The 13309-nt window shown below is 36.9% G+C and overlaps 2 protein-coding genes across 2 annotated transcripts; one reads left to right on the forward strand and one right to left on the reverse strand.

The window, feature by feature from the left end:
- Positions 1-217: 217 nt before the first annotated feature.
- LOC137395271 (cilia- and flagella- associated protein 210-like) lies at positions 218-3701 on the forward strand. The gene is made up of 10 exons (XM_068082141.1): positions 218-326; positions 522-733; positions 838-1011; positions 1101-1306; positions 1917-2059; positions 2196-2349; positions 2431-2623; positions 2880-3044; positions 3192-3402; positions 3556-3701. The coding sequence occupies exons 1-10, from the start codon at positions 272-274 to the stop codon at positions 3699-3701; spliced, it is 1659 nt and encodes a 552-aa protein (XP_067938242.1). The 5' UTR covers positions 218-271.
- LOC137395272 (transcription elongation factor SPT4-like) lies at positions 3675-7157 on the reverse strand. The gene is made up of 4 exons (XM_068082142.1): positions 7022-7157; positions 6526-6632; positions 6300-6355; positions 3675-4119 (listed from the first exon to the last, which is right to left on the reverse strand). The coding sequence occupies exons 1-4, from the start codon at positions 7088-7090 to the stop codon at positions 3998-4000; spliced, it is 354 nt and encodes a 117-aa protein (XP_067938243.1). The 5' UTR covers positions 7091-7157; the 3' UTR covers positions 3675-3997.
- Positions 7158-13309: the final 6152 nt, after the last annotated feature.

Below are 13309 nucleotides of genomic sequence, written 5' to 3' on the forward strand. Positions count from 1 at the left end.
GGCAGCAAGTGAAGAGAGCACTAAGGTGAAAACCTGCATTTGTACCCTTAATGTGATTAATTTTTTTTTAAATGATTGCCATTAGTAGTTACGTAGTTTATAGAGAATTTACGTATTATAAAACATGAGGAATTGTCGTTTCTTGACTATATCCGGTTATCAAAGGCGACCTTGACCTACTCGTGTGCCCATGGTTACTGCTAGTTTCTAACTTAATAAGTTCAGCACTCGCTCACGGAGGAACTCATTTAAGCACACCTTTCTTGCAGCCATGGCGCTTGCATCGAGAAAGGTTGAACATGGAAGAAGAAAAGGGGTTACTAAGCGTATGTTAAATTGTTAAAAGTTTTAATATAAAACAGCAGTGACCTACAACATGCAATGTATTGTGTTCAGCGAGTTTACATTTCCTTCATAAATACGAGCTACGACGGTGTCGTTATATGTAAGACTGTCCTAAAATAGTGTGCAACCGAGGTGAAATGCATGAAGTAATAAAAATAACGTTATCTTTTGTATAGCTGTTAGTGCACCCACATTAAACCTTCAAATGCCGGATGAAACCTCTCTCAAAGACATGATTGTTCTAAGCGGCAAGGAGTGGGACAGAATCAATCAGCAGTTATACAGAAGGGAGCTACAACAAGAAAAATTAAAAAACATGAGAGAAGAAAAAGACAGTAGGAAAGCTCTCTCAAAAGATATGGTGAAAGACTGGCCAAACACGTTAGAGGTAGGTGCTAGCACTAACAGTTTGATTATTTCGTGTGCTTACTTAAAAATACTAGGAAAACATTTAATGAACATTAGTAGCTTCTTTACCAAAATAATTTGCAGGGTAATCGGCGTCGAAAATTAGAAGCAAGAGCCATCCGGGAGGCAAAAAAGGAGGAAGAGCGGAGGCAATTAGATTTGGAGGAAGCAAAATTTCAGGCTCAAAAGCGAAAGGAGGCCATAGAAAAGGCTAAGACTCAACAGTATTATCAAACTGATCGAGTCAAGAACTTCCATGTAAGTACTATTATATGTCATACATTGCAATAATTGTTTTGTAACTCATGCATTTACTAGCAATTCTAACAAAAATTATTTCTGTGCAGAGCGCCCTTCGGTTGACTGAAGTGTTGAAAGAGAGAGATGCCCAAGTAGAATTCAGCCATCTGAAAAAAGCAGCCAATCAGGGAATGGATAGAGCATATTTAGAACGTGAGCAAAGGGATCTTGAAGAAGCAATTGCTAAAGATCAGATGGAAGCTCAAAAGCGAATCTTATCAGCAAAGAAGAATAGAGACTTTATCAAAGCTCAGTGAGTTTTTCAATGTAGAGTTTATGACGTTCAACCATACTTATATAAAACAATGTTGTACTAATAATATGATGACAGAGTTTAACGCATACGAAGTATTGTCAGCTTAAACTCTAAACACGGGACTGTAAACTTTGTCACATTCCTGGCACAACTGGAATAGCTTATCAGACATAAACAACAAAACATATCAGTTCTGTTTGTTCCTTGTTAGGTTTTTAAATGACTATGATTAAAATTTGATTGACACATAAAAATGAAGCAGTTTTTTTATTGATGAAAACCCATGGAAAAAGTCCAAATTCAATAAGCAAATGTCCCCTAGTTATTTGAGGGTACCAAACTTGTTGACTTTGTATAGCATTCACCTATTTCTACATTACGCCAATCCAAACGTTGGTAAACTTGTTACTTGAAAATGGCCAAAAAGGGAAATCCTACAAAAAATTTTTCATTTGGAATGGCTTTCTTGTTTCTACTTTACATTATAAAATAGTTATGAATTTTTTGCGTAATAATTAATAAAATTATGCAGGGTTTCTATTTGCCAACAGCATAATTTCTCACCCAAAAACTTGTAGAGACTACTTTTCAAAACCATTTTTTATAGAGTGATGGACCATCTGAAAGGCAAAGTCAAAGAACATGAACTTGACAAGCAGGAAGGAGATGAGCTCAAAAAACTCGCCATACAGTATGAGATCGAGAAGAAAAAACTTGATCAAATAAGAATGGAAGAGAAGCTACAACTAGGTGAAAAAACTTGAGCCATTACATTCACACGTTCCGGCATGTTGAACATCAGGGTGTTTTAGACATAGGAATATATCATCACCATCATATATCTAGATAGATATATACATAGATAAATCTACTCACTATCTTGCAGGTTTGGATAACAAAAAGCAAATTGCTGACAGAGAAAAGTTACTAGAAATTGAAAGACAACAGGAAGAAGAAGAAAATGAAGAATGTAGAATTTTCGCAGCTGCGAAGAGAAAAATGGCCAAATTAAGAATGGAGAAAGAAAGGCAGCTCCATAAGTATGTTTTTATCAACTTATTGTTGCAATGGTTTACTGAGTGGAGGCTTGGCGGCATATCACTGTGTATACATTATTTCAGTGACAAACAAACCACGCTAGAGAAAATCCGAGAGAAACTAGCAGCCCAAATGAAGACAAGAGTGGATGATGAGGATGACAGGATACGAAGGGCTGTGGAGGAGGCAGAAGAGAAGCAGGCCAAGGATGATGCTGAGCGGGAGAGAAAGGCGAGGGCAATGATAAGGGAAGCTGAAACGCACAGACTAGCCATGGTAAGACAAATTCAGAAAAATTATTAATACTAAATTTGCTAAATTTTATACATTAGCATGCTATTAATTTATGACTATCTATTTATGTTAATAGTATTACTGGTAGTAAATATGATAGTAGTAAATTATTAATTTACCATTTCTGTGATCGGTGAAATAGGCCTACTAATATTCTGCTGCATTTATAAAATGATTATAAAGCATGATTTTGTATCTTATAAAATCTGTAGTGGCCATAATTGTATGCGGTTATTAGATGAAGGATGCAGAGAAAAAGGCAGCTGAAGAGCGGCTGGCTGAGCTGGAAAGAATTGCGATAGCAAGAGAAGCTGATGAAATATTTAAGAAGAATGAAGTGGAGAAGGCTAGTCGACGAAAGCAGGAAGCTGTAAATGTAGCAGGGTTCCGCATCACTCAAGCCGTAAGTCATTTAATGGCAAGAAAAATACTTTGAATGTAAAGGATATGCAGGAACATTAAGTGGTAAATTTCAAATCCCATTTTCTGTCATTTGCGAGTGTCAAGTTAAAATGAATGTAGTGAAAAATATACATTGGCAACATTGCAGGAAGAGAGACTAACAAAGGAGCAGGCTGCCAGGCAAAAGGCCCTGGCACAAGATGCTAAAAATGTGGAGCTACTGGCACTGGAAGAACAGCAGTTCCAGGAATATGCCACTAAGGTTATAGATCACTGTGAGAAAGGAGGTAGAAATACATTCCCCCTGAGAAAGGCAGCTCAAATCGGAATAGGAGGTGGACAGGGACCGGTGTATGACGGTGGGTGTGACTATGTAAAAGCTATTTTTGAGACAATTTTTATCAAATTAAAGGGTTCCTTATTTTAGAAACAAAGTTTCTCAATGATATACCTGAATGACAGTTAACCCATCATAACTTAGTTACCACGTTCCGATATTTCATCTTATCTAGGCAAAGGAGGTATCCGCCCAAGCTACATGGCCAAGGATGTAGGAGGAACACAGCTACCGACATGGAAAAATGGGCAAACAGAGCAAACAAAAGTGGACATATATGGAGAAGTACCGACAAACAAGAGACTTGGATTTATTTGGTGATATATCTGTTGCTATGACGACATTAACTGGAGAGTTGACACAATGAAAATTATCCTTGTCAGTTCTGTTTATTACAGACAAACATTTTACTTACGATTAACATATAGTATTGCCACAGTACAAAATCTATTCTTATTATTACCATGTATATTATATGATACAGAATTTTGTGAAATAAAATTTATTTAGACAATATCCACGACGCAAAATGTTGGTAACTTCAAGCTCACATGCCTCTACAAGCACCTTCCACTTATAGTTTAGACTGAAGCTATACATAAAATGCAGAACATAGGCTAAGTTTTCTGACTTGTGTCCCTTTGCCTATACACAACACCTTTAGACCTCAAATCCCTCACCAATGAGTTTGGCAGTTTGCCAGACACGGACAGTGCATACACGCCAGGGACACATCGATCTGCAACACAACAGCAATTATGCATTTACGAAAAACGCAACTGTCAATGCAGATTAACCATGAACTACTCGAGTCTGAAACTTGACAATAAAAATGCATTATTAGGCTGTTACAGCTCGAATATATTTTTGAAGTATTTGAAATGAACAAAACTCATATGTAAATGTAGTATAAAACATTCTTATGGCAGAGTATGAACAATGTTGTAGTGATTGTTCTTTTGTTTAGGACTATTTACGAATTGAAACTTTAAAGGTTGATTTGCAACAAAATTCACATTACAGTTATTTATTATCAAAAGGTTCAGCATGTCTTACTCTGCTGTGTTGTAGGTGCAAAATATGTGGAAATGGGATTACAAGCTCTTAAAAGCTCAAAAACGAACAGTTAATTGCAGCCATCACAAAAACGCCGTAATTTGGAACCTCTTTATTTCGATGACATTCTCAAACATTTTGGTTATTGTTTTGACACATGATATTATCAGGTGAAATTAAAGGCCAATAAAAAACTCAATAAAAGGCTCAATATAAAACGCCTCGTAGCACTAGGTTATGACAAATACTTCACGTTCTACCGAAAAGCCCGTATCAAATTTAGATGCTCACTACTTTACAGTTTCGTTTCAGTTTGGTCGAATCATCTAGTCGTAATTTGATCATGTGACCCATACTTCTTGCCAAATGGTGTGGACAATTTCTGAAGCATTTTTCGACTATTACAGGGGACCAACAGGCTCCTCATGCTTATCAGAGTATGATATGCACTCCTTCGAGCTAAGGTTAAAGAATTAAACTAATTTTTACGGTAGGTTCTGCGATATCAGTGCTCAAAATGACAGCATTACGATGAGAATGAAACAGACGCTTAAGGACAATAGACATGGTTTTATCGAATGCGTGAAGTATATTTGTGAAAATATTTCGACGAATGAGGTTGCATGAAATAGTAAACAGAAGCTATTGTGTTCAGCTACATCCCATTTGAGCCGTTTTGAAAAGGGATTCCAATCTACGGCGTTTTCGTGATGGCTGCGATTAACTGTTTGTTTGTGAGCTTTTAAAAGATTGTAGGCCTAATCTATGGCGCCTTACAGTGCCTCGCGTTGCGTGTTCACAACTCGAGTTGCACAACTCCGAGTTGTGAACACGCAACGCAACTTTGTAAAAGTAAGGTGTAACATATTGGTATTACGGTAGCATAACCGTAGATCTGGTTATATTAACAATGGTACATCAATAAGCACCCATTAGCTAATAGAAATTAAACTATATATGTATGTACTGTAAAACTAGAGCTAATGGCGAATTATAGTGTGCTGAGTTTGCAACTCGAGTTGTACAACTCGAGTTATATTTACACAACTCAAGTTGTACAACTCGAATTATATTTACACAACTCGAGTTTGCAACTTGAGTTGTACAACTCGAGTTGTGTAACTCGAGTTGTACAACTCGAGTTCATCAAAACCCAAGCCGAGTTCTTTCAACAACAACTCGAGTTCAACAACTCAGCTTGAGAACATAGAATGCAAAGTACTTTTTTGGTCCATCATTAAACGTCGTTGACATAATTTCTATGTTTGATAATTTCCAGTGTTAATTCAGTTTCTTGTCAGGTTCTAGAAAGATAATTCTTTTTTTCATTTGAAAAAGAAGTGGCCCGGTCCCCACATAGAGTGTTTTTAGTTTGTTTTTTCCATTCTACAATTTTTTTTGTGTGTTTATATTTATATAAATAAACATGCGCAAATATCACCAATACATATAATTTAAATATATATTTAAATTATTAGTCAATTAGTAAATTTTATATAATATGCGCAAATGCAGTTCTGTAAATGAGACACCCCAATTACTCACTTTGCTTTTTTACAAACCCATGTTAGTTTTGCGTAACACAACTTGAGTTCATCAAAAACACAGGCCGAGTTGTACAACTCGGCAACTCGAGTTGCGAACACGCAACGCGAGGCACTGTAAGGCGCCATACTAATCACATTTCCACATATTTTGCACCTACAACACAGCAGAGTAAAACGCGGTGAATCTTTTGATACCAAATAACTGTAATGTGAATTTTGTTGCAAGTAAACCTTTAACATATTTTATACCACCAAAAATCTATATCTGAGCTATGCCTGAATACTCAGAGTTGAATGAGTACTATGGAGTACTTACTAATTCTCTGCCACTTTGCAACCCAACTGTCATCTGGGCTCATGAGAGCAGTCATCCTGCAAATACCATCAGCATGCAAGATAAAGCAGCCAAACAGTCAATAATGGAACAAAGTACAAATGCTATCCTTATTTATACGAACACTAACAGCAAAAATGTGACAGTGCTTTTAAAGAAGAAACCAAAAAAGGGAATGAACATGACACAAAACTTTACTAATGCATACCCATCAAAGTTTTGACTTGTACACTCTTCAACCATCTCTCTATGATTCTTCATCTTCAGAAATTTGTCACAATTGTCACAGCCATCAATCTCAAACTGATCTGCAGTCTAGAGAATATATTAATGTCAATCAATAATACTATGCAGAAAAATTAAATTAAAAATGGATTCAGTTCACAGTAAACTAAAACAAGTTGTGTAAAAAGTGTTAGTTAACCATATCGGGCTTAGGTGTAACTTCATCGTATAAACAATTAAACATTGTTATCGAATTGTCCGTTCATGCACGGGTTTCTGCAATACAATATCCTATATGAATTTTATCATAAATATTTTATAAATTTGTACAAGAATATCAACACAACAGTATTCAGAGAACAAGCTTATTGGACTAGCTTAAAACGATTCAATCGAGTCAAAATGGTTTTCAATTAACGTAAACGTATTTCCAAACAAAAAAAGACATTATTACAATAACCAATTACTGCAAAACGTACTTTTATTAGGGAACAAAGCAAACAGGCACGAAGACGTCTGAGATCTTTTGGTACGGTTTCTAGAGCCATTATGAGAAAACTTAGCCGATGGTACAGGTACTTGGGTATCTTTCACAAACGGAAGCTTAGTTTTCTAATTCGAAAAAGTTGAAATGCTGAAACGGTTTCTTAGCTTTGGATCCAAAAAGCTATACATTATGTACTTCAACAAGTCGTTGTTTCGGCGATATACGTTTTTTGATACGTCTTTCATTCAACTTTCCCAACGTCAGGTCGTTTCACATCGTAACATGTTTTTGAAACACAGACTAAGATGCTACTCATAAGCTCTCCGTTACGTTATAACACCAATTTTTTTATTACTAACAACGATCAACGACCGTTTGTGTCAGCTATGTCTACCAATTATCCTTTTGTTTGCAAATGTATAAATTGAAAGGTTATAATTGGGCAGATGATTTTATACTTGATCTTTACTATTGTTGTGCGTTGAAACAAAATAAAATGTGAAAAACAGCATTATTCTTATTTCAACAAATACATCTTTCCTGAAGTGTGCTGAAAAGTTATAGATCTATTCGTCTCGAATGCAAGAGTTTAGTGATCACATATCCCCTTCAGCAGGAATTCAAAATAGATTTTTGTTAGCATTTTTTCCCATGACGAACATAGTGTTCAATCTGTATTTGCGTTTGTTGTATGTTAATACAAACTATTTTTTGTCTATTAAATGACCCTATCCATTGATCTACAGATATCTTGCGTGTAGGCCTAGATTCTCTACTCATAGCTTTAAATAACAGAGTTAAGGGTTACCTTTACTTGTCTTTTTGCCATATTCTATATCTAAGTTCTTAATTCTTTCATGAAAAACGTTTTAAATGAGAACCTATATTAAACTATTTAATCAGCGACGACATCAACGTCAACTTGACTATGGTTACTTTTTCTTTAAAGGTTAACAGGCAGCATTTTTAAATTAAAATAATAATTTGCAATAAACTGGATGTGAGCCCTCATATGATTTGTATAAAAACGAATGATGGGAGGATAAGTCCTGAACATCTCATTTCAAATAAAATTGAAATAAACAGGTTGAATGGTTGTAATTTGTCTAGTAATCAACAAAAAGTAATAGATGTATGTCCAAGTGTTATCTGACCAAACCTATCTTCCCATTTGGTAGTAATCGTATTTCGCTGGCAAACAGGTATTGCGTTGAGATCTGCGATCTGAATTGTTGGCTTTGTCAGCTACAGGTGTGGTTGCTTTGGTTGATGGGATGTTGCTGTGATGGGAGGCACTTGATGTTGCAGCTTCTTTTGCTGTTTCAGGAACTACTACTGGAACTAAGATTTTGTGCATTCCGCCTGGGGAATTCATATCATGTTGTTCAATGTTCAGAGGCTCATCGACTTGTATGGGGGCTTCTCTGAGGTCTACTTGTTTGCGTCGGAAATTGTTGCCACTGTCCTCGTTAAGCACTGCATATGATCTGTCAAACATGGCTTCCAACACCTTCCCTTTAGTCCACTTAGCTTTAATACTCTCCAAACTCTGTATCCGTACAGGCGACTCGATCTTCAATCGAAGTAGGTCAGTTGCCGTTTTGTCATTGTGTCACTAACTTTTTGTGTGCTTTTTCTTGGAGTACCATCTCTTTGTTCTGGCTGTGCGTCGAGGCGCTGGTAGGAAGTGTTGATCTGGTGGATCTCCCATCATTTTTTGGATAGATGTGGACATTCCAGCGGTGGGTGTGTTCTTGTATTCAAGTATTGCCAGAAATGGGTCTTCTGCTCGTCTCAAAAACCTTTTGAATATTTTTACTGCAGGTCTACTTTCCTGTTTGATTGGGCACTTCCTAGAGAGCTCGTTGTACAATTAAATTTCTAGCTGTTGCTGAAGTTAGCAAGTTTCAAGGCTGTGAACTAAGGTCCGTTATTTGATTATATAATCAAGTGAATACCGTAACCGGCAAATATTTATTACTGTTTTTGTCTTGGTATCTTCGAGGGAATCATACTCGAAAAATCACTCAAGTAATCGACCACTATGATGTAGTCTTTCCCTTATTGAATGAGCAGGTCCATGCCTACTTCGACCCATGGAGCTGCCGGTATGTCATGGTTTTGCAAGGTTTCCTTGCCCTAAGCTGAAGCATCCATTGCACAATGTACAAAATAATGTACCTGCGACCTGATGTTTATTGCCATATTTGGTCAGTATCGCATGACCTGGCTCTCCTTAGAGTTGCAGCTGTACCTTGATGGCTAGCGTGCAGCTTCTGTAAAATCTTTAGCCTGTATGATTTTGGAATAACTAATTGGGGCGCTTTGTAGATTATCCCACCCGAGACCGCTAACTGGTTCCTGAGATGGAAGTATTGTTTAACGGCTGTAGAAATTTGATCTTGCTTGTGCCATCCACCAATTATTGGTTCCGTGAGTTCCTTGAGCTCAGCATTTGTTTGTGTTGCTTATAAGTCTCTATGCCGACTGGTATAGCCTGTTGAAACTTAGTTGTATTTAGATCAGAGAGGAGAGTTTATATTTGACAGATCTGTTTGACTGACGCATTGTTAGCCGTCAGGATGTCTGTGGGACATCTGGAGAGCATATCAGCAGTGATTTGCTGGCTAACGCGGCAGAATATCAACTTTGCAGAGTATCTTTGAATTGCTAATAACATGGATTGTAATCTCTTGGGAGCTTCGAGCAGAGATTTGTTTCAGATAGGTATAAGCGGTTTATGATCAGTATGTATGTGAACATTTGGGTTTGTTTGTTTGTTTTATTTCACATTAAATCATGACGTAATAAGATTATAGAAAGATTAAGGTGCAATGTGGGCCCATATGCGCAGTAGCATGGCTATTCAAGGCGCAGAGCCGAGTTAACAGATGAGATTGTCAATGAAAAAAACAAGGTTGTGTAAGCAATAGAAATCGGCACAAATCTATTCCAGAGAGTTCAGCAAGTACTGCTTTGAAGCAGCTCTAAAACCATCATGACTGCCAATTTTTCATAGCCAAATTGGCAAGGAATTCCATGCTGATGACACACGATAGGCAACCCGTCTATGGCCACCAGTAGAGGAGGAGGGTGGAAAAGATAATGAAAATAAGAAATGACAAGTGTTATAATGTGTTGACAAGTTGGTTTGAGATTTAAATTGTGAGAAGGCTGAAATACATTTTCTTAGTTGGTATAGTTGCTGTATAGGCAAAACACGAGATCTTTTAAACAAAGGAGCTGACGGAAAATAGGTGTTTTTATGATATATTATTTTAAGCAATTGCTTCTGGATGACTAAAATACTGTTCAAGCAGCTCATTGAAGCGTTACGCCATGCTTCCAAGCAATAAACTTTTACTGTTAATTAGAGTATTACATAAAAGCAAAAGAGGCATTTCTGATAAGATCAACGAGGCTTGGTAAAAATGTCCCAAGCTTTGTTGCAGTTGTTTTCTCAGTAGTTCTATGTGTCTTGACCAGTTTAGTGTACTATCTATTGTAACGCCTAAAAATTTTATGCTATCCGTCATTAGTATGTTTTGTCCTTTCATGGAAATGTTTTCTGTTAATTGAAATTTATTTTGTGGATTTTGAATAACTATGAAATTAGTCTTGTCAACATTCAATGTTACTTTGTTTTTGTCACACCAATTTTTTATCGCATCTAATTCTTTGCTAATTATAGTTGTCTTTATTCAAGTTTTAGCAGTATAAAATAAGTTAGTATCATCAGCGAACAAAATCGTTTTAAATTTGACAGTACTCTTTACAAGATCATTTATATATAACAAAAATAGTGTTGGTCTAAGGATCCTTGGGGTACTCCACATTTAATTACTAGAGGTTGGGATATTTTCTGAGATATTATAACACTTTGAAGATGATTTGATAGATCATTTTGAATTAATTTTAAACTCGAGTGAGAAAAATTTATTTGCTTAAAGGTTGACTTGCAACAAAATTCACATTACAGTTATTTGGTATCAAAAGATTCACCATGTCTTACTCTCTTGTGTTGTAGGTGCCAAATACGTGGAAATGTGATTACAAGCTCTTGAAAGCTCAAAAACGAAACGCCGCCGTAGATTAGAATCTTTATTTCTCTGACGTAGTCATTACAGTTTGGTTATCGTTTTGTCACGCGATGTTCTCACGTGAATTAAAAGGCCAATAAAAAGCTAAATGTAAAACTTATCGTAGCACTAGTTTATGACAAACACTTCGGGTTTTACCGAAGACCCCGTATAAATATAGATGCTCGCTACTTTACAGTTTTGTTTCGGCATTATTCAATCGTCAAGTCGTAATCTGATCACGTGACCCAATACTTCGCAAATAATTTTTGCAGCACTTTTCGATTATCACAGGTGACCAACAGGTTCGTCATGATTATCAGACAATGATATGTACTCTTTCGAGCTAAGGTTAAAAAGTTTAACGATTTTTTGCGGTAAGTTATAAGATATCACTGCTAAAAGTGACAGCATTGCAATGACAATAAAACAGACGCGTAAGAACAATAGACATGGTTTTATTGAATGCATGAGGTATATTTGTGAAAATATTTCGACGAATGAGGTTGCATGAAAATGTAAACAGAAACCATCCTGTACCAACTACGTCCCATTTGAGCCGTTTTGGAAAGCGAATCAAAGTACCTGCGATTTTCTGTTCGTTTTTTAGCTTTTAAGAGCTTGTAATCACATTCTCGCATATTTTGCACCTACAACACAACAGAGTAAGACATGGTGAATCTTATGATACCAAATCACCGTAATGTGAATTTTGTTGCAAGTCAACCTTTAAGCTTATTTATCAAAATAGAGTGATCTATTGTATCAAAAGCATATGGGTTACCAAAGACATATTGATTAAAGCGCTGCATTGTGAACACCATTACCAGCATTTCTAGCTCAATTCGAGCATAGTTTTTCTCAAATGATGCAAATGCCACAGGTTTGTTGTACTGAATTAGAGCAGCTCTCAGTCTTTAAGTACTAAGCACCACATTGCACCGTAACTAGATGATTTACTCTGAAGTATTGGAGTGTAGTATCTGCAATAGCTAGTTGTTTGAAGGTATAGAATGCTCTCTGGTGATCTTCTTGCCAACGAAACTTTTTTTTAGTAGTTCCAAGTAGCCCTCTTAGAGGTTCAGTCTCAGCTGAGCAGTTGGGTATAAACTTTGAGAGATAGTTTGTGTCCTAAAAATCGCTGAACGGCATCGCCATCTTGCGAAGTCTTTATATTTTGGATTGCCCTTGCCTTGTTTGGATCTTTCTTGACACCGTCTTTTAAGATTATGTGACCAATTTGTGACTAAATTTTGATTGTGCTGTAGTGGCATCTTCAGTACTGTTTTCTTTCCCATATATTACAAGGTCATCAACTACAATCATAACCCCTTTGGGATCAGTGAAGGCATCCGTGGGCCTGCGTTGGAACTCTTCTGGACTGGATGACAGTCCAAACGGCATTCTGAGCCATTTTTATTTCTCGAAAGGTATCTATTAAGTTGTTAGGTCACTTGACTTATTGTCAAGTTTAATTTGAAAAAGCCCATCTTTGGCATCGCCGAGGGAGAAAATCTTGGCACCATCCAGTTCTGGTATAACATCTACTAACGTAGGCATAGGAAAATAGTTCGAATAGCCTTGTTTAGATTTGCTGGGTCGATGCAAAGCCTTAGCTTACTGTTTGGTTTTCTTCTTGCTAGGGCATTGCTGATCCATTGATTAGTCTTTTGCACCTTTGCGATCATATTTGCCTCAGTGAGCGACTGGAGCTTGTCTTTCAGATCGCTTCTCATTGATAGGGCTATTTTTCTGTTTTGACATTGTGTTGGGGTGACCTTTGGGTCTATTTCTGTGGTATTCGCTGGGGTAGGCAACCTATTCCAATGAACACTGTTTTAGGTTTCTGGAGAAGGTAGGTACTGTCTGTGAATTCGTCATGACTAACGGCGTTAACCCATTCTTTGTTTACCGATAATGGTTCCAGATCTAGGCAGGCATCCAATGATATCAGGCTCACGTTGGATGACCTCACTAGAAAGAATTTGAAAAATTGACCCCGGATCATTACATGGCATCTTCCAACTGGCTTGGTTTTGGTGCCATCATACAGCTGTAGACTGGACAGCTTCTTATTAGTCATGGGCAGTCTCCCCAGTAAATCATACTCTTTGTTGCTTAGCACATTACAGGAAGCTCCTGTGTCTAACTGATATTCTATTGCTTTGACTCCCTTAGCGGTGTCAGTTTGGATGATAGAA

The sequence above is a fragment of the Watersipora subatra genome, chromosome 4 (genome assembly GCF_963576615.1).
Source record: "Watersipora subatra chromosome 4, tzWatSuba1.1, whole genome shotgun sequence".
Taxonomy (NCBI): domain Eukaryota; kingdom Metazoa; phylum Bryozoa; class Gymnolaemata; order Cheilostomatida; family Watersiporidae; genus Watersipora; species Watersipora subatra.

What these genes read in the sequence shown, in the direction of transcription:
- LOC137395271 (XM_068082141.1), top strand. Translation starts at nt 272, where the DNA reads ATGGCGCTTGCATCGAGAAAGGTTGAACATGGAAGAAGAAAAGGGGTT. An exon ending in ACTGGCCAAACACGTTAGAG is followed by an intron (nt 734 to 837) that starts GTAGGTGCTAGC and finishes AATAATTTGCAG; the next exon opens with GGTAATCGGCGTCGAAAATT. An exon ending in GGTTCCGCATCACTCAAGCC is followed by an intron (nt 3,045 to 3,191) that starts GTAAGTCATTTA and finishes GCAACATTGCAG; the next exon opens with GAAGAGAGACTAACAAAGGA.
- LOC137395272 (XM_068082142.1), bottom strand. Translation starts at nt 7,090, where the DNA reads ATGGCTCTAGAAACCGTACCAAAAGATCTCAGACGTCTTCGTGCCTGT. An exon ending in TGCTTTGTTCCCTAATAAAA is followed by an intron (nt 6,633 to 7,021) that starts GTACGTTTTGCA and finishes TATATTCTCTAG; the next exon opens with ACTGCAGATCAGTTTGAGAT. An exon ending in ACAAGTCAAAACTTTGATGG is followed by an intron (nt 6,356 to 6,525) that starts GTATGCATTAGT and finishes TGGTATTTGCAG; the next exon opens with GATGACTGCTCTCATGAGCC.